This window comes from Pyrus communis, chromosome 5, assembly GCF_041283825.1.
Source record: "Pyrus communis isolate YQ-2024b chromosome 5, ASM4128382v1, whole genome shotgun sequence".
NCBI lineage: Eukaryota > Viridiplantae > Streptophyta > Magnoliopsida > Rosales > Rosaceae > Pyrus > Pyrus communis.
Window position 1 is genome coordinate 2,907,368 of NC_142569.1, and position 19,915 is coordinate 2,927,282.

At 38.4% G+C, this 19,915-nt stretch overlaps 4 protein-coding genes and 1 pseudogene across 11 annotated transcripts; all 5 read right to left on the reverse strand.

The window, feature by feature from the left end:
• Positions 1 to 113: 113 nt before the first annotated feature.
• Positions 114 to 2,854, reverse strand: LOC137722393 (pentatricopeptide repeat-containing protein At3g57430, chloroplastic pseudogene; annotated as a pseudogene).
• A 224-nt stretch (positions 2,855 to 3,078) lies between these two features.
• LOC137725611 (protein DEHYDRATION-INDUCED 19) lies at positions 3,079 to 6,396 on the reverse strand. 2 transcript variants are annotated; one of them, XM_068464359.2, is made up of 5 exons: positions 6,003 to 6,396; positions 5,750 to 5,889; positions 4,671 to 4,748; positions 4,284 to 4,570; positions 3,079 to 3,528 (listed from the first exon to the last, which is right to left on the reverse strand). In XM_068464359.2, exons 1-5 carry the CDS (start codon positions 6,085 to 6,087, stop codon positions 3,420 to 3,422), a joined length of 699 nt encoding a protein of 232 aa, XP_068320460.2. In that variant the 5' UTR covers positions 6,088 to 6,396; the 3' UTR covers positions 3,079 to 3,419. The 2 variants fall into 2 exon arrangements, with proteins under 2 accessions (XP_068320460.2, XP_088549894.1); XM_088693768.1 differs by lacking the exon at positions 4,671 to 4,748 and having other exon boundaries at positions 4,284 to 4,564; positions 6,003 to 6,340.
• Positions 6,397 to 7,649: 1,253 nt separating this feature from the next.
• LOC137725870 (protein NUCLEAR FUSION DEFECTIVE 6, mitochondrial) lies at positions 7,650 to 10,314 on the reverse strand. 7 transcript variants are annotated; one of them, XR_015962271.1, is made up of 5 exons: positions 10,098 to 10,313; positions 9,873 to 9,994; positions 8,666 to 8,737; positions 8,073 to 8,172; positions 7,650 to 7,919 (listed from the first exon to the last, which is right to left on the reverse strand). XR_015962271.1 is itself a non-coding variant. In XM_068464695.2 (4 exons), exons 1-3 carry the CDS (start codon positions 10,253 to 10,255, stop codon positions 9,272 to 9,274), a joined length of 288 nt encoding a protein of 95 aa, XP_068320796.2. In that variant the 5' UTR covers positions 10,256 to 10,312; the 3' UTR covers positions 8,886 to 9,105; positions 9,228 to 9,271. The 7 variants fall into 7 exon arrangements, 4 of the variants coding, with proteins under 4 accessions (XP_068320797.2, XP_088549895.1, XP_068320796.2 ...); XR_015962272.1 differs by lacking the exon at positions 8,666 to 8,737 and having other exon boundaries at positions 10,098 to 10,314; XR_011067549.2 differs by lacking the exon at positions 8,073 to 8,172.
• A 500-nt stretch (positions 10,315 to 10,814) lies between these two features.
• LOC137726993 (uncharacterized) lies at positions 10,815 to 12,560 on the reverse strand. Its single transcript, XM_068465946.2, has 3 exons — positions 12,265 to 12,560; positions 11,385 to 11,543; positions 10,815 to 11,293 (listed from the first exon to the last, which is right to left on the reverse strand). The coding sequence occupies exons 1-3, from the start codon at positions 12,274 to 12,276 to the stop codon at positions 11,021 to 11,023; spliced, it is 444 nt and encodes a 147-aa protein (XP_068322047.2). The 5' UTR covers positions 12,277 to 12,560; the 3' UTR covers positions 10,815 to 11,020.
• Positions 12,561 to 17,797: 5,237 nt separating this feature from the next.
• On the reverse strand, positions 17,798 to 19,285 carry LOC137725516 (uncharacterized). Its single transcript, XM_068464230.2, has one exon. The coding sequence runs from the start codon at positions 19,034 to 19,036 to the stop codon at positions 18,014 to 18,016; it is 1,023 nt and encodes a 340-aa protein (XP_068320331.1). The 5' UTR covers positions 19,037 to 19,285; the 3' UTR covers positions 17,798 to 18,013.
• Positions 19,286 to 19,915: the final 630 nt, after the last annotated feature.

A 19,915-nucleotide genomic window follows, 5' to 3' on the forward strand; every position in this document is an offset into this window, starting at 1 on the left:
CGCCATTTTTAACTTTCTCACTTGCATTACATGATTGATTTGTGATACTGTCATAGTGGCGTTCTTGTTGAATGCTTTAGTTTTAAGGTTTTTAAGAATAAACTCTTTTTTTTTCAAATAAAAAATAATATCAACTAATTTATTAAAAATTACACTTTAATAGGCATACAAAATTGTAACATAATTCCACAAAAATCACCAATAATCCCCCCAAGAGTATGAACCATCTTTGAAATGATGGAATCTGTTGACGTCCCTCACAATATTCTCCCTCGAAACAATCTTACAGACGAACTTTAGCGCTGCATGGCAGTCCACACATACTCTTAGATTCTTCTTCACCCTGACGGGAGCTCCCGGCGGAGTGGCAATCAACGCGAAAGCCACTGCAAGCTTCTCGCTGTGGTAGCACAGAAGCCGCTGCTTTTCGCCTTGTTCCACGTCATGGAGGTCCATCTCCACCTTGGAACATAGCCGGCTTTGTACATTAGGTCGAAAAGTTCATCGAGTTTCGCATAAACTTCATCACTTCTTGAATGGCTTCTATCTCCTACTATAAATGTATGTACCCGGTCTCTGACCTCAATCCAACTCATCCCAGGTTCCTTCTTTACCTGGCCATCTTTCATAAGTTTTCTCATTTTCCCCACATTACCCCACATGCCTGCTGATGCGTAAATGTTTGCAAGAAGTACGTGAGTACCAGGTTTCTCGGGCTCAAGAACTAAGAGCATTTCAGCAGCGCGCTGGCCAAGCTGAACATTTTTATGGATTCTCGCAGCACCAAGAAGTGCCCCCCAAACAGAAGCGTTCGCTTGAAATGGCATTGTGTGTTGACAAGCTCCGTTGCCTCATTTATCTTCCCTGCTCTGCCAAGGAGATCAATCATGCAAGCATAATGCTCTTGCCTCGGCACAACTCCAGACATCTCTGTCATGGACTCAAAATACTTTTTGGCTTCCATTACCAAACCTGCGTGATTGTAGGCACAGAGGACACTTACTAAAGTAATATGATTGGTGGAAACACCATCCTTGAGCATCTGAGTGAATAAGTTGAGGGCCTCTCTTCCATGCCCGTGTTGAGCGAGTCCTCCAATCATTGCAGACCATGAAACTATTCCTCTCTCAGGTACCTCAGTGAAAGCACGATCTGCATCTTCTATGCTTCCACATTTTGCATACATGTTAGCAAGAGAGTTCCCTGCAAAAGCATCGGACATGAATCCAAACTTGAGAATGCGAACGTGGATCTGTTTCCCTTGCTCGTATGCAGACAAATTTGCACAAGCATTCAGAAGAGAGCTGCATACAAATGAATTGGGTTTGTTTTCCCTCTCCAGCATTTGCAAGTAGAGTTTTAGAGCTTCTTCTCCTTGTTCATATTGCGAATAGGCTGTGATCATCGATGTCAAAGCCACCACATCCTCAATTGGGCATTCTTTAAAAATTCTTGCCGCTTCTTCTACTGTGCCGCATTTTCCATATGTATCAAGAAGGCTATTTATAACAGACATATCCGACTCAAAACCTATTTTGACAGAAAGTGAATGAACTTTTTCACAAACGTCAATGGCCTGCACGCTCGCCGTGGTTTGGAGGAATACGGCTTATATATCTTCCCCATTCTGTGAATGTCCTGAGATCACAGCATTCCATGCAATCATGTCCTTCTTCGGCACCATATCAAAAAGAACCCTTGCATTGCTCATCATCTCACACTTGCAATACATATCTATCAGTCCAACATTGACAAATGAATCTGATTCTGTATCCATCTTTATCAAGAAAGAGTGCAACTGCTTACCCAATTTCTTGGACCCCAGGCCGGCACAGGCTTTCAGTGCACTCGACAATGTGAACATATTTGGACGGATTCCTGACCCTTTCATTTGCCTAAAAAATTTTAGAGCCCGATCATGGTACCTGTGAAGAACACAGCCAGCAATAACAGCATTCCAGGAAACAATATCGGGCTGTGCGATTTTCTCAAAAACTCTTACTGCATCTTCAAGACTTTTGACTTTTGCATACATGTCAACAAGCGCATTTGCTGAGAATGGGTCGGATTGGTACCCAAGCTTTACCATATATCCATGAATTTTCCTTCCGCGGCTGCCATCCCCGAGCCCAGTGCATGCGTTTATTATACTAGATAGACTGTACTCGTTAGGTCTTACTCCGCTTAGAACCATTTCCTGAAACAAATCCATTGCTTCTCCATGAAAATCACTCTGCACATAACACGAAAACAATGCATTCCACGAAACAACGTTCCGTTCTGGAATGGCATCAGACAGCCTCCTAGAATCTCCAAACTCCCCGCACTTTGCATACATTACAACCAAAGTATTTGCAACCGCGTGAACCTGCTTTCCGAGTCCCAAATCTATAGTAATAGAGCACGCCTTAAGGACGTTCGGAAATGTATACTCATTGCACTTAAATTCCCAACGAGTGCATCTCAAAAAACGCCGAAAGGGACTCTTTTCCAAACCCATTTTGGGCATACCCAGATATCAAAGCAGACCAAGAAACCAAATCTGGTTCAGGACTTTCGTCAACCAGTTTCCGGGCGTGCCCAAAAAACCGACATTTCCGAATCTGATCATGTGGGCATGGATTTCCCCTGCCCACAGCAACAAATTCGGAGGTTTGGAGGTTGTTCCCAAAAGCTTATAGTAGGATACAGAAGTGGGGGTGAAATTAGGGTTTAGGGTTTTTGCTTCAGTGCTGAAATGAAGGGATGTTTGGAGGTTGTTCCCAAATGATTTACGATATTTTCCAAAATGTCAACAGAAAAATCTTGTGAACTCTAAATACTTTTTCATAAAGAATTATGTGATATAACTCATGATTTTTAATCGGATTTTGCATGCCAAAGTCATCATCCTTTTGTGTTATCCATTTCTCTATCCCAACCAATAATCTAATCGACCACGTCACCTATCTGACCAATAAAAATTAGTTGGTTAATAATCCACATCTAACGTTGTTTCATCCCTTATGTAGCTTTGTTCACAAATCTTCCGGCCAAAAGAACATATCCGGAACAATGATATTAAATTCAACAACAGAATGAATTGAAAAGCTTCATTGTTCTTTAGGATTGAATTGATCTGCTGAAAACTTAACATTCACCCGTTTATATGTACAAAGCCGAAAACTATCATAAATTAATCTTCTCCATTAACTAAAACAACGAACGTGACTTCAGAACGCATTACATTCTCGAAGAAAAGGTGCTAAAGATAAAGATAGGTTATTCTGATAAAAAACTCATAGCTAATCTCATTCGAGGCACATATTCGGTTGTTTAAGAAGGTAAAACCATTAGAAACCCGCCCGATAAGTGCCCCCTAACAAGATTTTGAATAACTGATCATTTTTATTATCGTAGATACAACTTACTGTCTCCAATCAGTCACCTAACAGTGTTGAGATGAACAGATCTTGCACGAAACCAGCTCTTCCAGTAGCTTGTCGAATCCTTTTCTCCCGCTCTTCATAACTCAAGGAAGGATCAAAACTGCAAAAGACAGACAGAGAGAAATGGAGAAAGAGAGAAGAGAGAGATATTTCAGATTCAAAGAACAGCATTATAGGCCCTTGCACATGCAAAATCCGGAAAGATGGGCATCATCGGATAATCCTCTTCACCATCAACAGTTCTGATTACATTAGCCCCTGATTCATTATCATTGTTTACACCTTTAGGTGAACTAAGAAATGCATATAAATTGAGTGATTTGGTTACACTAATCATGAACCCCAGCATACGTGGGCGTAGTCGCTTTGTCTAGAGCAAATGTGCTACCCCATATGCACCCAAGTTCAATCCCCCTCCCCACAGTTTAGATTCATTTAAAGTAGAATATTTGCTTGCATCAGAAGGAGAATCCCTGTATTAACACACAAAACTCAAACCAAGGCGTCGACTTGGCACTACCTTGGTCAGTAATATTTACACCTTGAAGAGGCTTGAACACCCTACCCACCCAAACAAAAGTTGGCAATACTGTACAACCAAGGTTGGTGATTTTATCTACCTATAATTTTGATGCACTCATATCATGCAGAACGAGTTTTAGGAAGAAAGAAATAACCACGTACATGAAATAATAAACTTACGCTATACATTGGAAGGTAGCAACTAGGTGATAATCAGCATTCAAACCGTAGTGTGACGACGAGAACCATGTCATGCACCATATTCGAACAATTAAATGGCTATTGAAAGATGATGTCAATTAAAACCAGTTTGTGATAAACATGAAACAGTACCTTGATTTCCAAATATGTGATGGCACCGCATTCTTTGCGGAAGTGTCCTCAGTAGTGGTTACCACAGATTTTGAAATTTCATCTGCTCCTGAAGCGGGGAAATTCAAAATAAGTGATGACAAGAATGGATCGGTTGCCGCTGCATTAGACACATTAGCATTTTCTGATCGATATCCACCGCTCCCTAGAAGCACCTGGAGATGAGCCTCACGAAGATCCCGGCCAAGGAGAGACAGTGCCTGAGTGTTGGGAATAGCAACTCTACGCAATCTGCGACGTCTCTGCAAGTGGTATTCAGTCAAGGAAACTAAAAGGGCAATCAAGCTTTTGTACATAGATATGTTATCAAGAATTCCAAGTTACTAAATTTTCCAGTTTAAAGGATATCTTGAACAATTGTCCATGCTGCAGTGTGATATGACTTAACATATCCCGTGAAACTTTAACGGAGCAAATGGGACAAATCTGCAAAAGAAGTAAAAACACGTCTTTCTTGCATGAAATATCGACTGAAGTAAAAAATAAAATATAGATGAAAACCAGAAAACTAGTTAGTCTCATCTGACATCAATTTCAGGGATAAGAAATAAGGGGCGAAAGTTACAAGTATGCAATACAGTCCGGTTGATAAATTTTGCAACTTATATTACAAAGACAATCCATGTTTTACTTGCCGCAAAATATTTGAGATTGCTCGAGCATCAACAATAGTTAGAATGGATTTCCTATTTCCCTACGCGTTTTACAAACCCGGAAATGCATTTGTTTCAGTCTTATGAAGAAAAGCAAGCAACAATCAACTGCTTTAGCCCTCTTATACAAAATACGTCACACAAATTTCAGTCTATGAAAGGGTCTATCAAATATTTCATCAAGGGATTTCCACCACCGCTGTTTTCTCATTCGCCACTCCTCCCTTTATTTATATCCCCTGATTCTCCCTCGATTTATCAATGCAAAGTGAAAGAAAAAAAGGATAGCGGTGCAGAGTGACAAAAAGAGAGTGCGAAAATCAGTTATGTCACACGTTCCTCATCTAAAACATGAATCATATGCTTGCATACAAGATGCACCCGATTTAGCTGATTTCGGAATTTTTTGGTTGTATTTACTCCTCGTGCAATTAACCGAAAACAAAAACAAAATTCAATTCATTTCACCATGGTATGAATCCTTTCAAACATTTCAGGTAAAAAAGAACGATAATTTGGTGAACTCATAGCCCTCTCTTTCTTCTTTATTTCCCAAAAAGGAAAACGGTACGATATTTTAGCAGTTATGTAGTTACATGCCACGTTTGATGAATCGAAAAGTCAATCACAGAATTCCAAATTGGGTAATAACATTTGGCCGACACAAAAGACAAAGATCATAGCCATGTCCTCCGGAGGAACCAAATCATAAAACTTGATGCGACAAAAACTAAATCGAACAAAAAAAAAAAAAGACAATAAGTAAGAACGTACGGTGACTTTAGATTCGCAGGAGTGCTCGTCCTCGAGGTGGGAACACAAGGACGCGATGTCGAAGTCCTCGTAGCAATACGGGCACGGGAAGTCGGGTCGGACCTCGTCTTCTACCTCGAAATCATCGATGCTTAACCGATCTATAATTTTTAAAATTTTCCACAGAATTAACAAAAAAATAAAAGAAAAAGAAATAGTAAATAGAGATCAGAAATGAAAAACAAGAACAGAGGAGGAAGAGGGGCGTACGGACCGAAGTGGGAGCTCTGGTGGTGGTGCTGCATCGTGTACTGGCGTTTGGCGGCGGCGAGGCGGGAGGTCCAGAACTCGGAGTCCATTGAAGACGGATTCGACTCGACTCAAATCTGTTCGATTCGATTCGATCAGGTGCTAAAGCTAAGCTCTTTGATTGATTTTAAATTTCAAATTTCTGATAGAAAAAGTACAAATTTTTAGAACATGTTTGATTTGTGAATTACTTGACTTGGTTTCTCTTTCTGTGAGATATTATTGAAGTTTGATCTCTGCACCAAAATACCAAGAGAGAATGAGAGACGGAGAGAGATTTGAGGAGGAAGAAAGCTGGAAGCACATATAAATAGAAGGGCTTATATATATATATTTATATAAAAGCTAAAATATTTAGATATATTGAGAGTCTGAAAGCAGATAAATAAATAAATAATAAGTTGTGGATAATTTGACTTTTTCGTAAGAATGACTCCATGAGGAAGCATCAGACATTAGAGGAAATTTTCAGTGTCATCCGTATATGAGATGATTTATTATATGTTATTATAGATATATGTTTTGAAAAGCTAATAGTTTAAAAAATAAACTTTCTTATCAGTTACATAAAAACACATGATACATTATTTGTGTTTTTGTCATAATTTCTACAGACGTTGGACGGAGACTGCTGAGTGCTGACCATGTTTACAGCTTTAATCATTTTTTTCAGGTTTAAATATTAATTAAGGGTAATTAATTGTGGGAATTTTTGTGGTCAGCACTGAGCGTCGGAGTCGGCGGTAAAGCAAATGCGAAAAGATGTCGGATTCTGGTCGTCGTGTATATTTTGCAAAAGGTTATGTTTTCTTCGTATGCCCGTTAATTGGGAGTCTTTATTTTGAACCTGTTTTTAAAATAATTAAAAATACTAGTTATATGTTTCTTGTAGAAAGTATTTTATGTTTTTTTTTTACATTCACTTGCATTTTCCTTAAAAATTGATTCTAAAAATATTTTCACTACAAGAGCTTTTAGTTGGCCAAAGGTCTGCAGTCCCTAAATTAGTGTCTCTTTTCTAACATTTTGACATGTCCTTAACTTTAACCCCAAACTTAACAGCGTTATAACTGGTTTTCGTGATTTAAAAACACTAATTTAAGGACAGCAGACCTCTGATCATTTTAGTAATTTTAAAAACACTTCTAAACAAATCAATAAACGGTCAAACTGCATTCAACCGCCCTTGAGATTATCTTTGAAAATATTGGTCAATTAGCAATTTGGGCGCTCCATAAAGTCAAACTTCTTACCCTACAAGGACTAAGCAGGTCCGACGACTTGGTCACCTTTCTCCAAGTCCGACCACTGCGTGACGTGAAATATAATTAATACAAACTACCCTGCTTTACCGTTCACGGTAAGATTGTTTAGGGGGTTGAAACAATTCAGGGACAGAAACTTCGATAGAGTTGTCGATTAGGACAACTCTGAAACCAAATTAGATTAGTAAGTTTATAGAACCACCAAAACGTAAGCGGCTCTATTTGTGCGAGCAGTCAGACATCTTACGTGGTCCGGCTGCTCTACACATGGTCCACCCTAGAGGTCTCCGCAACTCCAAAAAGGTAATGTTGAATTGGCTTATCTCTTGAATAAAACGCGAAACAAATCAACAAGACCGGAGATTGGAAATTGCATCAACATGTTTGCCCTCAACCTCGTTATGATCGAGATGTCAAGAAGGGAAATTTAATCATAAAAATAAAAAAAAATCATCATTATGGCACCTACTTGGTGAATGATTGTAGAACAAATACAACTCTGTGGATCAAACTAGGATGAAGCATGCCTCAAGTCTCAAGCAAGTCCTACAAAGTCCATTGAAATCCATGAAAACTACGACCGATGCACCGCATTCCAACAGATAACAATCATCCATCTACAACGAAAGAAAAGAAAAATGTAAATTTTATGAAGACTGGGAAATTTGCAGCGATTTTAACATAATTTGCAGTTCAGATGAAAACGTAGTGCGCGATTGGACAAAAGTAGGAATTTAGACATTCGTTTCTAAGTAAACAATTAGGCTCACAACTTAAACTTCATAAGCAAAGCAAACAGAAGCGCAACATGGTAAGTCTCTGAGCCAAATTTTGAAGTCAGCTAATGAGAAATCATCATTCATCACAGCCCTAAACAAAGAAACAGGCATAGTCAAAAGAAGTGAAGCAGCTTATGAAGTATTTGGAAACAGATGGCCAAGGCGGTGGGAAGAAGACAATTAATGTTCTAGGTCCAGAGTTGTCAATATGCATCAGAATCGAAGTCGAAGCATGATATGATTATGCTATTAACAGATTTCGGCAAGTAGAAGAATCTACTACAACCATCACCCTTGAAATTTGACACCAAAAGTAAAGAGTAGATATATGATTTATACAGTTATGGTTAAAAAAATCAATGAAACCATCAGGTGAAGTGAAACCGAAATGTACAAAAGTGCAATTCTTGACCTAATTAATGAGGAAACACTAACATTGTCGTCATTTTTCATCATCATCATCACAGTACAAATAGATAAAAGACTTTAAACAAAAACAAAAAAACAAAAAAAACATTAGGAAGCACCGATATTTAATTTTTGGTTCCCTTTACATCAAGAAATTTAAGAGTTTTATTCACCACCTTGTCTTAGAGCGCAAGTACATAAAACTTTGCTCGAACCCTCTGATATTCATCATACATCATCATTGCAATCTGAGTGAATACAGCAAATCAGTGTTATTATTCTATCCTTATACTTCTACACTGACATGAATAACAAACAACAAAGAAAGTAGTTCAGCTAGAGTTTTCATTGCCATTCAAGGTTTCATGGTTCGTATCAGCATAAAAACATCAGTGATTTATTCATCGTCAGTGAATGCAAATTTTTTATATAGCACATTTGTGCAAGAGATACAACTGTTATATTGGAGGAAAACCCAATTTTACATATAAAAGCCAACAAAAATAGTTGTAGACCATAGTCTTCTTATCTAGTCTACTGAAGAGAAGTCGACAACAAAAATAAATCCAAGTCACTCCATATCTGATGCTTGATCCTCATCTAGTCTTGTCTTGCCCTACAAAAGCAAAAGCATATGCATTCTTTCATTGCACAAGACGGGGAGAGAGAGAGAAAGATGGGATAGACCAAAAGAAAAGGATGAAATTTTGGAGCAAAATAGGCAAAAGATTGTCTCACTGATTTCAAGTCCTGGCAATACTTCCATCCATGATCATCTAACATCACCCCCCTTCTCAGACAAAGAAAAAAGGAAAGAAAATTGAAGAATTTAAAACAATTAGGCCGTCATTGTAGCCAAAATGTGAAAACTTTTGAGCAAGTAAAGATGCCCACTTCTTAATGCACCGTAATAACTTATGCAAAAAAAAAAAAAGTTGAAATCAAAATAGTTATATGATAGACTTGAAGTAATGCTAAATGACCTGCATTCCTTAGAATTCTAATCTAGATGACAAGTAACGAATCACTAAAAGAACCCCAATTTCACTTCAGGAGCAATATAGCAAATACTCTGGAATTAAAAGCACAGTTCTCGAATTTCCGAAGATAAACGAGCAATCATCGATCAATACACAGATAAACTACAATGCAAAAATTTTGTCCCTTCAATTAAAAGCCTTGCTTATGACAAATCAGATTGCCTATTGACTAAAACATTCGAAACAGAACAACTTATAATGTACTCACAAAGAACACAAATTGAACACGAAACAAGTAATTAAGCCGATAAGCAATTTCCAAATCCAATGCCACAAATAATCAATTCAGCAAACACCCATCACGAATCATGAAACGAAAACTCGATAGACAAAGAGGGAATACCTTCGGAGGTCCAATCATAGGAGCGCTGAGAGACGGAGAGCATCGAAGTGAGCAATGCAGAGGCTGTGGCTGTGTGGTACGGAAGCATCGTCTCCACGCAGCAGCTCAACTCCACGGGCGACCTTCAAAGCAACAAAGCACACATTTTTAAATAAAATTGAAATTGATAAAAATAATTAATATTGAAAGTGATGAAATTTAGGGTTTGATGAGTGTTCGATTTACCTGAAAATGCGAGGTGCGGAGAGGCTTTGGGTTGGTTTGGGGGTGCGAAACGTTGAGGAGGCTGGTTTGGGTCTGGCGACGGAGGCGAGCCTCGAGGACACGATGGTTCGCGCCGCAGAGGAGCGGAGGACGGACCTGGCGGCGGCGAAGGAGGACATGGTTGTGGGATGGCTGATGGTTTTGCGGTTTTAGGATGAGTAGGAAGAAGGTTTAGGGACTTTAGAGGAGCGTTCTGGTGTGTTTCGCGTGTATGTCTACTCCTATGATTGAGGGCGTGGCATACGATGATTGGTGGACGAAGTACATGGCGGTGATTTTTCTGTCAAGATCTAACGGCTTGGAATCTCCATTCCCGTTCTTAACTACACAATTACTTTACAATTCTTCTACTTCTTTGTATTTATATTCAAAATTATAAAATTTAACCATCTTGTTCGGTTAAATCAAAACTTCACAAAAATGGTTGGTTAAGGCAGTGTGTTCGCCCTTTTGCATTCAAGTTCGAATCTTCATGTCTATAAACTAAAGTAGTTTAAAATAGAATATCAATTTGTCAAAAATAAAATCTTGAACTTCAAATAGTGACAGTATTTAGCTTGTAGCTCAAGTAGTTAAGTATATTTCCGATTCATAACTTTTAAATTTTGAAGCAAAGTGACCAAGCACAACAAGCGAAATGCAATACATTGTGTGAAATGCAAAATCTCGTTTCAAAAATTGACAAAATGCATGGTTTGATTCAATTCCAAACAAAGTGTCCAAGCAATTTCGGGCTCTCAATCAACACATCAACTGTGATAAAAATCTGGATTCACAATGAATAACTCAGTTCTCGGTACACAAATGACTAGAGAAATGTGACACAATGCCAAGGAATGGAAGTGAAGTTTATTTCCCTTTGTATGGAAGTGGACAAAATGCACTTAGCCTCTGGCATCAAACATTGCCTTCTTAGGCTTGCTCTTGCTCCTGCTGATCTTTACCAGAGCACCAAGCAGCAGCGGTATGCAGATACGCCGAGACATGTCTACTCGACGTCTCTTAGAGACCTCAGACTGCGAACCCTTGATCGGAATCCTGTCATGCTCTTCGAAGCGGATGGAATTGGGGAAGTACAACCGTCCTCTATCACCCGTTCGAATCCCAATTAGTCGGCCTAGTGACATGCTGTGGTCTTGGAAGAAGGATGCTGAGGACTAGTTGGGAAAGTAGACAATCACATTCCATGAGAAGGGAACAATTTGGCAATGTGGGAATCAAAGCAATTGAAACAAAGGTAGGATTTACCTCGGTGTCAAGGTTGGAGGACGAAAAGGAGGTGAAACTGGTGGAGCGAACGTGCGAGGACCGGTGTTCTACAACTGCAGCTGGTAAGCTCTCCACCACTCTAAGTCTCATGTTCATGATCTCAAGCCCCAGGGGCCATCCATGGTGCATTTCAAGATCCTGGGGATTTAACAACTCAACGTTTAGCAGATCGCGTGTTTACATAAAGAAATGCAACAGAAAATGCATGTTTTTGACTCAAATCCTAAACATGTTTGTTACAAAAAGATGGATTGTGCATGAAAATGCAGGGATTAGGTGGAAGAGAGGGAACCATCAATAGTAATATTGGATCCCTATTGGTGATTTAGTAAAATTAAACCCTATTAGTTGATTGATTAATATTCAATAGGGATTTGACCAATAAAGTAGTTGCATTGTTTAGGTCTACCTGCTATCTATGTCTGCAGCTCAACCAATTTCTCAATATCTAAGCAGGATTAGAATTAGATTAATGGAAAAGTAAAGCAGTCCTAAAAATATGCTTTTAATTTAACTTCCTCCTCCTCCTCCTCCTGATATTTAACTCATGCAGAACAAGCATGCATGCTTCTAGTTCTGCTTTCTTAAGCCGGAAAATAATCTACGGGGAGGAGATTTGAACTTAGGTGCAAGGACTTAGACGCACTGTCCTGACCAACTAGCCTAGCCCACATCTGCATACGCAAACTGAGTTAAGTTCTCATCCTATAATCCTATTCAAACACTGAACCAAGAAGCACAGAAGAAACAAACTTGCAGGTTAAAAGAGAAGAAACAAACTTGACAAAAGCATTAACAAACAAATACACACTTCGAAATCCCGAGAATTATAAGTTCTTCAGGCAGAATGTTTACTTACCTCTGCAACCATGGCTTAAAGAACAGCCCGAGCAGGAAGAAGAAAGGAGAAGACTATGTATTCACAGGAGAATCCCCACACTGATGAGAGAAAACGTTATGAAGAAAACAAGGCTTGTTTTCTTGTACTTCCTTCAAAAATACATCAGGTGATTAAATGAGCTCCGGTCCCACCTCCATGTCTAGTTCAACCCTTTAAATATAGCTGCAAATTCACACAACCTCAACCTGTCCTAAATATCAACCGTGGTTTAACCACTAATAATCTTGTTTTTTTTGACAAACAATACGATATTTACAAAGATACTTTTACAACGAGCCGTTAATACACTCACAACAAGTCACAGTAGACGGCAACTTAGACCTCATCCCACCAAGTGAAGACCAAGTGTCACTTGACTGCTCACGCATAAGTTTTAACGACTAACCAAATACAATAATTTAAAATCTTATCTTTGCCACATAATCCCATGTTTTGAGTAAATATTGTGTTCATAAATGTGTTGGTCTGGTTTTGGTGCAGCCGTGCAGGAATTGAATTTGAACGTTCCAAAACCATGTGCAAATCAAATGGTTAGGTGGCTCCATTTAGACATGAGAAAATTTAATTATTAAGGTAATTACATTTGGAGGTTGAAGCTGTTGAACAATCTCTGATATCCTTTCCAAAAGCCAACTACAAATGGATTAAGCAACAGAAGAGATAGGTGATGTTGCAGCTCTTTTTGGTTGGAAATTATATATCCGTAAGTCGGAATCAACAGTATTGATCATGACATGTTAACCTTAATCTGATAGTTAATCGTGATCAATCGAAGATCAAGTGCACATTTCTGCACAAATAATTTGACAGAAACAAAAAAAATTTCATGTTTTTTACGAGCGACAGCAAAATATCAAAGAAATTGAACCCAGAACCTTAGTGTAATGCATGATTGGAATTTGGATCTGCATCTGCATCTGCATAAAGTTGTGGGACATTTCCAAGAACTTTCTAACAGGTTGGATAGTTGGAGGACTGATCATGAACAGTGATAGGTCAGCCATAATAATTAGGTATCGAACTTGTCATACAAGTGAATTAAACCAAAAACTTCTCACTTACCGTCTTGCTGGTGGTGGGACAAGGGTTGTACTTGAAATGTGGTTATGTATGAAGCCGTAAAGCCTGTAATCGTCTACTTAAACAGTACATTGAGTTCAATCTGTATCCAAATGGAGTATGCATTTGTAAAAAGGTGAAAACTGCAGATCAAAACAGGCACTGTAAATTGTATGAGGACAAGCTCAGCTTAGCTGTGTTCTTCAGTAACCTGCAGTGACTCGAAATTTAAGGCCTGCAGCTGCATTCTTTCATCCGTCTCTTTTAACTACAACCCCACTACTGTTGACCAATTACCGGGAATGGTAATTCGGGTTGTGTCTTTTAGTGGATTCAGTATCTGGGTTGCTAAACTCATTCACTTCTTACCCTTTTTTGCTATATTTTGCAATGATTTCATGTCCTTGGATTTCAGGAGGCATGCCCTACTTGCACTTCAAGATGATTACTTGTTTCAACAACATGAGGAAATGAAACTTTGAACGGATGTGAATGCGATCATTCCATAAGAACTCCAAAATTAAGTAAATTCGGACTAGATTAGTACTAAGATGGGTGACTTCCAGAAAATCCTCTATGTTGCATCCATTTCTTTTAGTTTGATAAGAAAAAAAAAATACAAAGTATTTTGTGTCCATTATTATTCATAAAAAATCACTGCGCGTACATTAGAAGGAGAGATTCATTAGTAGACACCAAGAAATCACACGTTAACATGGGCACATTTCAGAGTCCTGAGAGGGAAGACAAATTTCGAGCGGTAAAGGGCTTATTTGAGCGTTTTTTATGTGAGTATGATCATTCATTAGACTATTTATTAAATTAAATGCTTTTGAGGAAGCATTTTCAAACAAATATGATGGCTTTTGTTGCCTACAACCAAATATTAGCATAAACACTTTTAGTTATTTCGTTGATTCCAATAATTTTAAAAACATTTTCAAGAAAATCTGATAACTGCTATCGAGAAACTTGAGGTGAGAGTTGAGACTCGAGGGAACAGAAGTGAATGATGAAGCCAATGGTGATGAGGAATGATTACATTGGTAGGTCAGATAGGGACAAAAATGTCAGAATCAAGTTTCCCAAACGTGGCAAACAGAGGCACGCATAAAAAAGTATTGGTTTGGTCGCTAGCAACAGTACCAGCCAAACCCCAAGTGCCAACCAAGTGACTTCCCCTCTAGGAATTTGGGTGCCGACACCACCAATTCCCTCCTATGTCATATACATCCCAACCCACACGGCACTTCTCCATCATAATTTATCACTAGTGCTAACGTCAAAGTCGCAAGCACACGTGAGTTGATTTTATTCGTTGAAGCATGTGTGATTCATTGTGATTAACAATCAGAATGATAAACGTAAACATAATTGATTGTAATATTTATTATGATGTAGGGTATACTTTATTTATGAACGAAGAAAATGATGGATCACATTCGCTTATTAAGCGTGCAAAATTTGCGAACCGTATATCATATATTGAGCAATTCTCAACTGTTGATGGACACTGCATACACGATGAAGTTGTGCAGAGTGGATATGTCAAATAGAAATGTTTCATTTTCTTGTTGAAAGGTCAAAGTGTTCATAGTGGGCTACATAATGGATTGTTTAGTGTTTCTTTGGGCTTGTGAATCAAAAAAGTTAGGCCCATATTAGGTATTTTATGAGAGAGCCATGTGAGCAACCCAATAGATTATGGGCTTATTTTTCTTGATCTTCATATGGTGAACCTCTAACCTCAAATCCATCCTTGGGTTTAGACATTGACCATAAGAAAAGTTTTTCAGCCTTCAAAATATCACACAAACATAGAGGGTTTGGTAGTCAAATTGGATCCAATCCAAGTCTGTTTCACACTTTAATATTGGAGGGAATTAAAATTGAAGTCCAAGACCTACACTTGGAGAGAAACTTGCACGTCAAAGCATGGACGGAGTTAGAAACATTTTTTTTCGTAGGGGCAATTTCGAATGATGAAAATAAATTGAATTTTTGATCCAATGCTATTAATTTATTGTCCAACAACATGAGTTTGGGTAACTGGTGTTTAGAACGGTAAAATTATAAACCATTAACTAATGAAAAAAATTACACGGCTATGAAGGGTAAGAAGGTAATAAAAGTATAGAACGTGAGAGGGTATTTTCAGTTAAGTATTTGGATTGAGACATCATTTTTGAATAAATAGGTAATTTACAGTTTTAGTTGAAGTATTTTTCATGGCAAAAAGATTTGAGTGAGGACAATTGCCCCCAATGAGCATATGTTGCCTCGTCCATGTGTCGAATGATGTGTATACTATTGTGTCTATTTTCTTGCTTAACGTGAAGATTATGTGAAAAGAGAAATAAACATAATAATTAATTTTCTTGCCTAACGTGAAGGTTATGTGAAAAGAGAGATAAAAATAATAATTAATTTGAGAGAGAGAGAGAGAGAGAGAGAGAGAGAGAGAGAGAGAGAGAGAGAGAGAGAGAGAGAGAGTAGTGGGTGGCTGTGATTATTAGTCCTACTATTACATGCTCCTTCCTTCCCACATTCTCACTCGTCATTACTGCAGAGTACAGTGGCACTGGAAATGCAGTTATATACTATAATTTGAATCATATAGTGGTACAATTTGGTGAAGTGGGCATCCATATCCATAAATAAAGGCACATCACCAAATTTGTCAAATTGCTTTTGGTAGTAGAGAGAGCTGCTACCCCTATTTGGTCCCCCATTGATTGGGTTAGTTTATAATATATAAATGCCACTTGCATGCATTTCTTGCATGGATGGGAAAGATTGTTAGAAACACGGGAGATGTTATTAACATTTTGAAATAGTTATTGAACAGTTTTTAAAATGCAGTTTTTTTTTAGCTATGTTTTTAACACATAATAATTTATTTAGAGTGCTGATAATAATTCTATTAAAATTTTGGTAGAGATTTTAAAGTGTCCTGATTTTGTCTAGCTTTTCTCTCTTGAATAGGTAGATGATGAAGCTTTAAAACTTGAACAAGTTTTCCGCAATTTGGATGGCCAAACTGCAAAATAATTTCATCTCCTAGATCAACGGCATACTCTATAAATGGTCCCCCAATCAAGTGAGTTAGTTCATAACTGATGTAACTGCTTATTAATATGCATGCATTGGTTGGATGGATGGACGTGATAGGACGATCTCAGGTCAATAAGGCTTTTCGCTTGTGAAAGTCAGATAGAACGTCTATTGTACGCAATCTTATCTTTGAAAGAGGCTGGTTTCATGGCTCAGACCCATGACCTTTCGATCACAAAAGAGCAACATTTCCATTGCCCCAAGACTCATCCTTTGTTACTCAAAATTTGAGTAAGATGGTTGGACGTGAGAGGAAGATAGTTAGATAAAACAGATTGCTCTGTTTACTCAAATTTTGGTGGCATATTGTGATTAATGGATTGTGTATGTTTCAAACTTAGAAAAAAAAAATATATATTTATAACACCGGTTCAAAATTTGAATAGCCGACTCTAATGACATCGTAAAAATGTGAACATTAAACTCAAAATTATTAACTAAAATGCTTTCTTTAGGTTGTTGATTCCTTATCTAATTATGGAGTTGATCATGCTGGCTTCCATTGGTGTGATCATGTCTCTTCCTCTGCGTCTGCAGCTTATTCTAGAAATTTTTCAAGCCTCCCTAGCTATCATTTTTCATGACTTTGTTGGCATAGTTTCTTTTGCGGGGTTTGGTTTTTGTTCCCCCGTCTTTGTGAAAAAATTCTGACTGGGCTTCGCATTATCAACATAACATGGGTTGTGTGACAAGCTATAATTGTGTCTACATTTGTATATGAAGAGTGAGGGTTTTCCTGGCGTGTATGATACTTTTCCAAAGGGCGACCCAAAGCCTGGCACCGAGCTTTAGAAGGGTCGGGGGAGGGAGGAGAACATTTATCGTACATAGTTTTATTTTTCTTTGATAAATATGTTATTTTTACAATTTAAATCTATGATATTTCGACCTTAAAAGAACAACATTTTCGTTGCGACAAAACTTTTTAAAGTAAATAAAATATCCGAAGGGGAAAAAAGATAAAGTTTTTGGTCAAAAGGTTGAAGCACTTTGAATGCTATTATGCTCTTTTTATCAACTAATTACTCTTTTTACCAACTAATTACCCTTTTTACCAACTAACTCCATTGAAATATTCAAAGCAACCTTGAGTCTCCTTTTTCTTTCACCATATCATGAGCGTGCTAGGATCCTAAGCCTCAAGCTTAGCCAAGGGGATTAGGTGAATGAACTAATAATTCAATCATCGTTAAGCTTTCAAAGAGACGGATTAGCAGTCCACTATTAATTACTCTAATACTAATATTGTTATAACTTAATCACCTGCATAACCAACTCTTTTACAATAAAAGACCAACCAAATTGGCAAATCAAGGCGTTGAAACAAAATACCTTGTAGGGAGAAGCTGATATACATTTTCTTGACTCTTTCATAGTCCACAAACTTAAGCTTTTTCAAAGCATGAACGCTGAAGCATTGTTATGCAGAAACAGAGACAATAATCTATCTTCAATCATGTTCTTTTCGATGAAAACATATTACCATAAATATATATATCAAAACACAGCAAAGTGGTACTACTCAAAACAAGTCTCATGGCACGAACTGATCTTCACTCTCTTGGAACTCCTCCTCATTCTGGTACTCTTCCATGGAGTTATAGGTGTTCTGGTTCGCATTTCCGTTGCCGTAACTGCCCCTGTTGTTGTACCAATTTTTTGAGTCCGCCACCCTAGAGTTTCCGTACTGGTTCTGGTTGTAGTTGCTCTCGCTTCTCGAGTCGTAGTAGTACTTGCCGTTCTCCAAAAACCTAGTGTCACTCATTCCCTGCTTCTCAACATTGTAGTAGTTGTTGTTCTGGTAGTTGTTTGGGGTGGCGGTGTAGCTGCTCTGAGCGAACCTCGTGTCGCTCAGACCATTAGGATTGGCCTCAAAGTTGTTGTTGTTCTGGTAGTTGCTGGGGGTGTTAGTGTAGCTGCTCTGAGCGAACCTTGTGTCTCTCAGGCCATTGTGATTGGCCTCAAAGTTGTTGTTGTTGCTCTGGTAGTTGTTGGGGGTGGCAGTGGTGGTGGTGTAGCTGCTCTGAGCGAACCTCGTGTCACTGAGGCCATTAGGGTTGGCCTCAAAGTTGTTCCCGTTGTAGTAGTAGTTGTTTTTGTTGGGATTGTAGTGGTTGTTGTATCTGTCGGGGTACTTTGTATTGTGCTGCTTCTCTGCCTCGGCCGTATAGGGCAGGTTGTTGTTGTTGTTGGGTGTGTATTTGTAGGGTGCACCGTTGGTTGTGGTGTAGGGTCCACCGTTGGATGAGGTGGAGGGAGGCAGCTGGCCGGACTCGTGGCCGTAGAGGCCGTATCCGTTTTGAGTCTCTGGAATGAAAGTTGGCTCTTTCTCTTGCTCTTGCTTGAAAACTGGGGACTCTGTTTTTAGGAGCTCTGTTTCTGGAGACTCTGTTTTTGGAGTCTCTGTTTTTGTGAGCTCTGATTCCTTCACATTGTTGTTGTTAGAACTGGCAACTTTGCTAAAGAATTGGCTCTCTCTGGCTTGAGCTTGGAGAGAGAAGAGGAGGAGAGAGAGGAGGAAGAGGAGAGAGAAGAATTTGGGAGGAGGAGGAGCCATAAGTGGCAATTGTTGTGGGAGGCAGCTGCTCTGAATTGTGAGGTGTGAAGAGTGGGAGTGTTATAGTGGAGGGAGAGCTAGGGGGCAATGCATTGTTTATATAGAGAGAGAGAAAAATTTTCAGTGTCGAGAACACGATCTGATACGTCAAATGTTGTAATTTAAGTGGTTGAAATTTTTTTTCAAGTATCCAACCATTTCTATTATAACACTTAGTATATTAAACCGTGTTCCAGCACACTAAAAAAATCTCTGATACAGAGGAACTATTTCTTGTTTCTCAACCAATTTTTTCAACTTATTAGGTGCAAATGGGGTGGAGGATGAGTGATGGTTTGTGGTCCCCAATTTGGTATGCAACTTCAACAATATTGAGCACTTTGTTTCTTTTCCAGTTAATAAGTTTTGTATTTTATCCTTAAAACACACACACACACACACACATGCTTTTAGGTTAATCCAACCATTGGTATTGTTTAGGTTAATCCAACTGCAACAATACACACATGATTTTAGGTTAATCAATAAGTGTTTAGTCATTTTGATAATCCACGTTTTCGTTTTATTTGTAAAACACTTCTCACAAAAATATTTACCAAATCAATGCTAATATAAGAATTGTACTCGTAGAGCAGCTCCATCGAAGTTTATAAGGTGTGTAATAAGCACTTGCTAATAGAATTATGCTTATGAGTTATGACCATTGATTACCAAAAATATGATATAAGATGAATGAGGACAACAAGAACCCATCTAACACAATTGATAAGGGAATGTGAACTTTAATTGAGGGTGCTCATGATGTTCCCCAAGGCGAAGGCTGAGGGGAAAAATAAATTGGAAATATGACAAAGGATAATTTGGAAATAAAATCTAAAT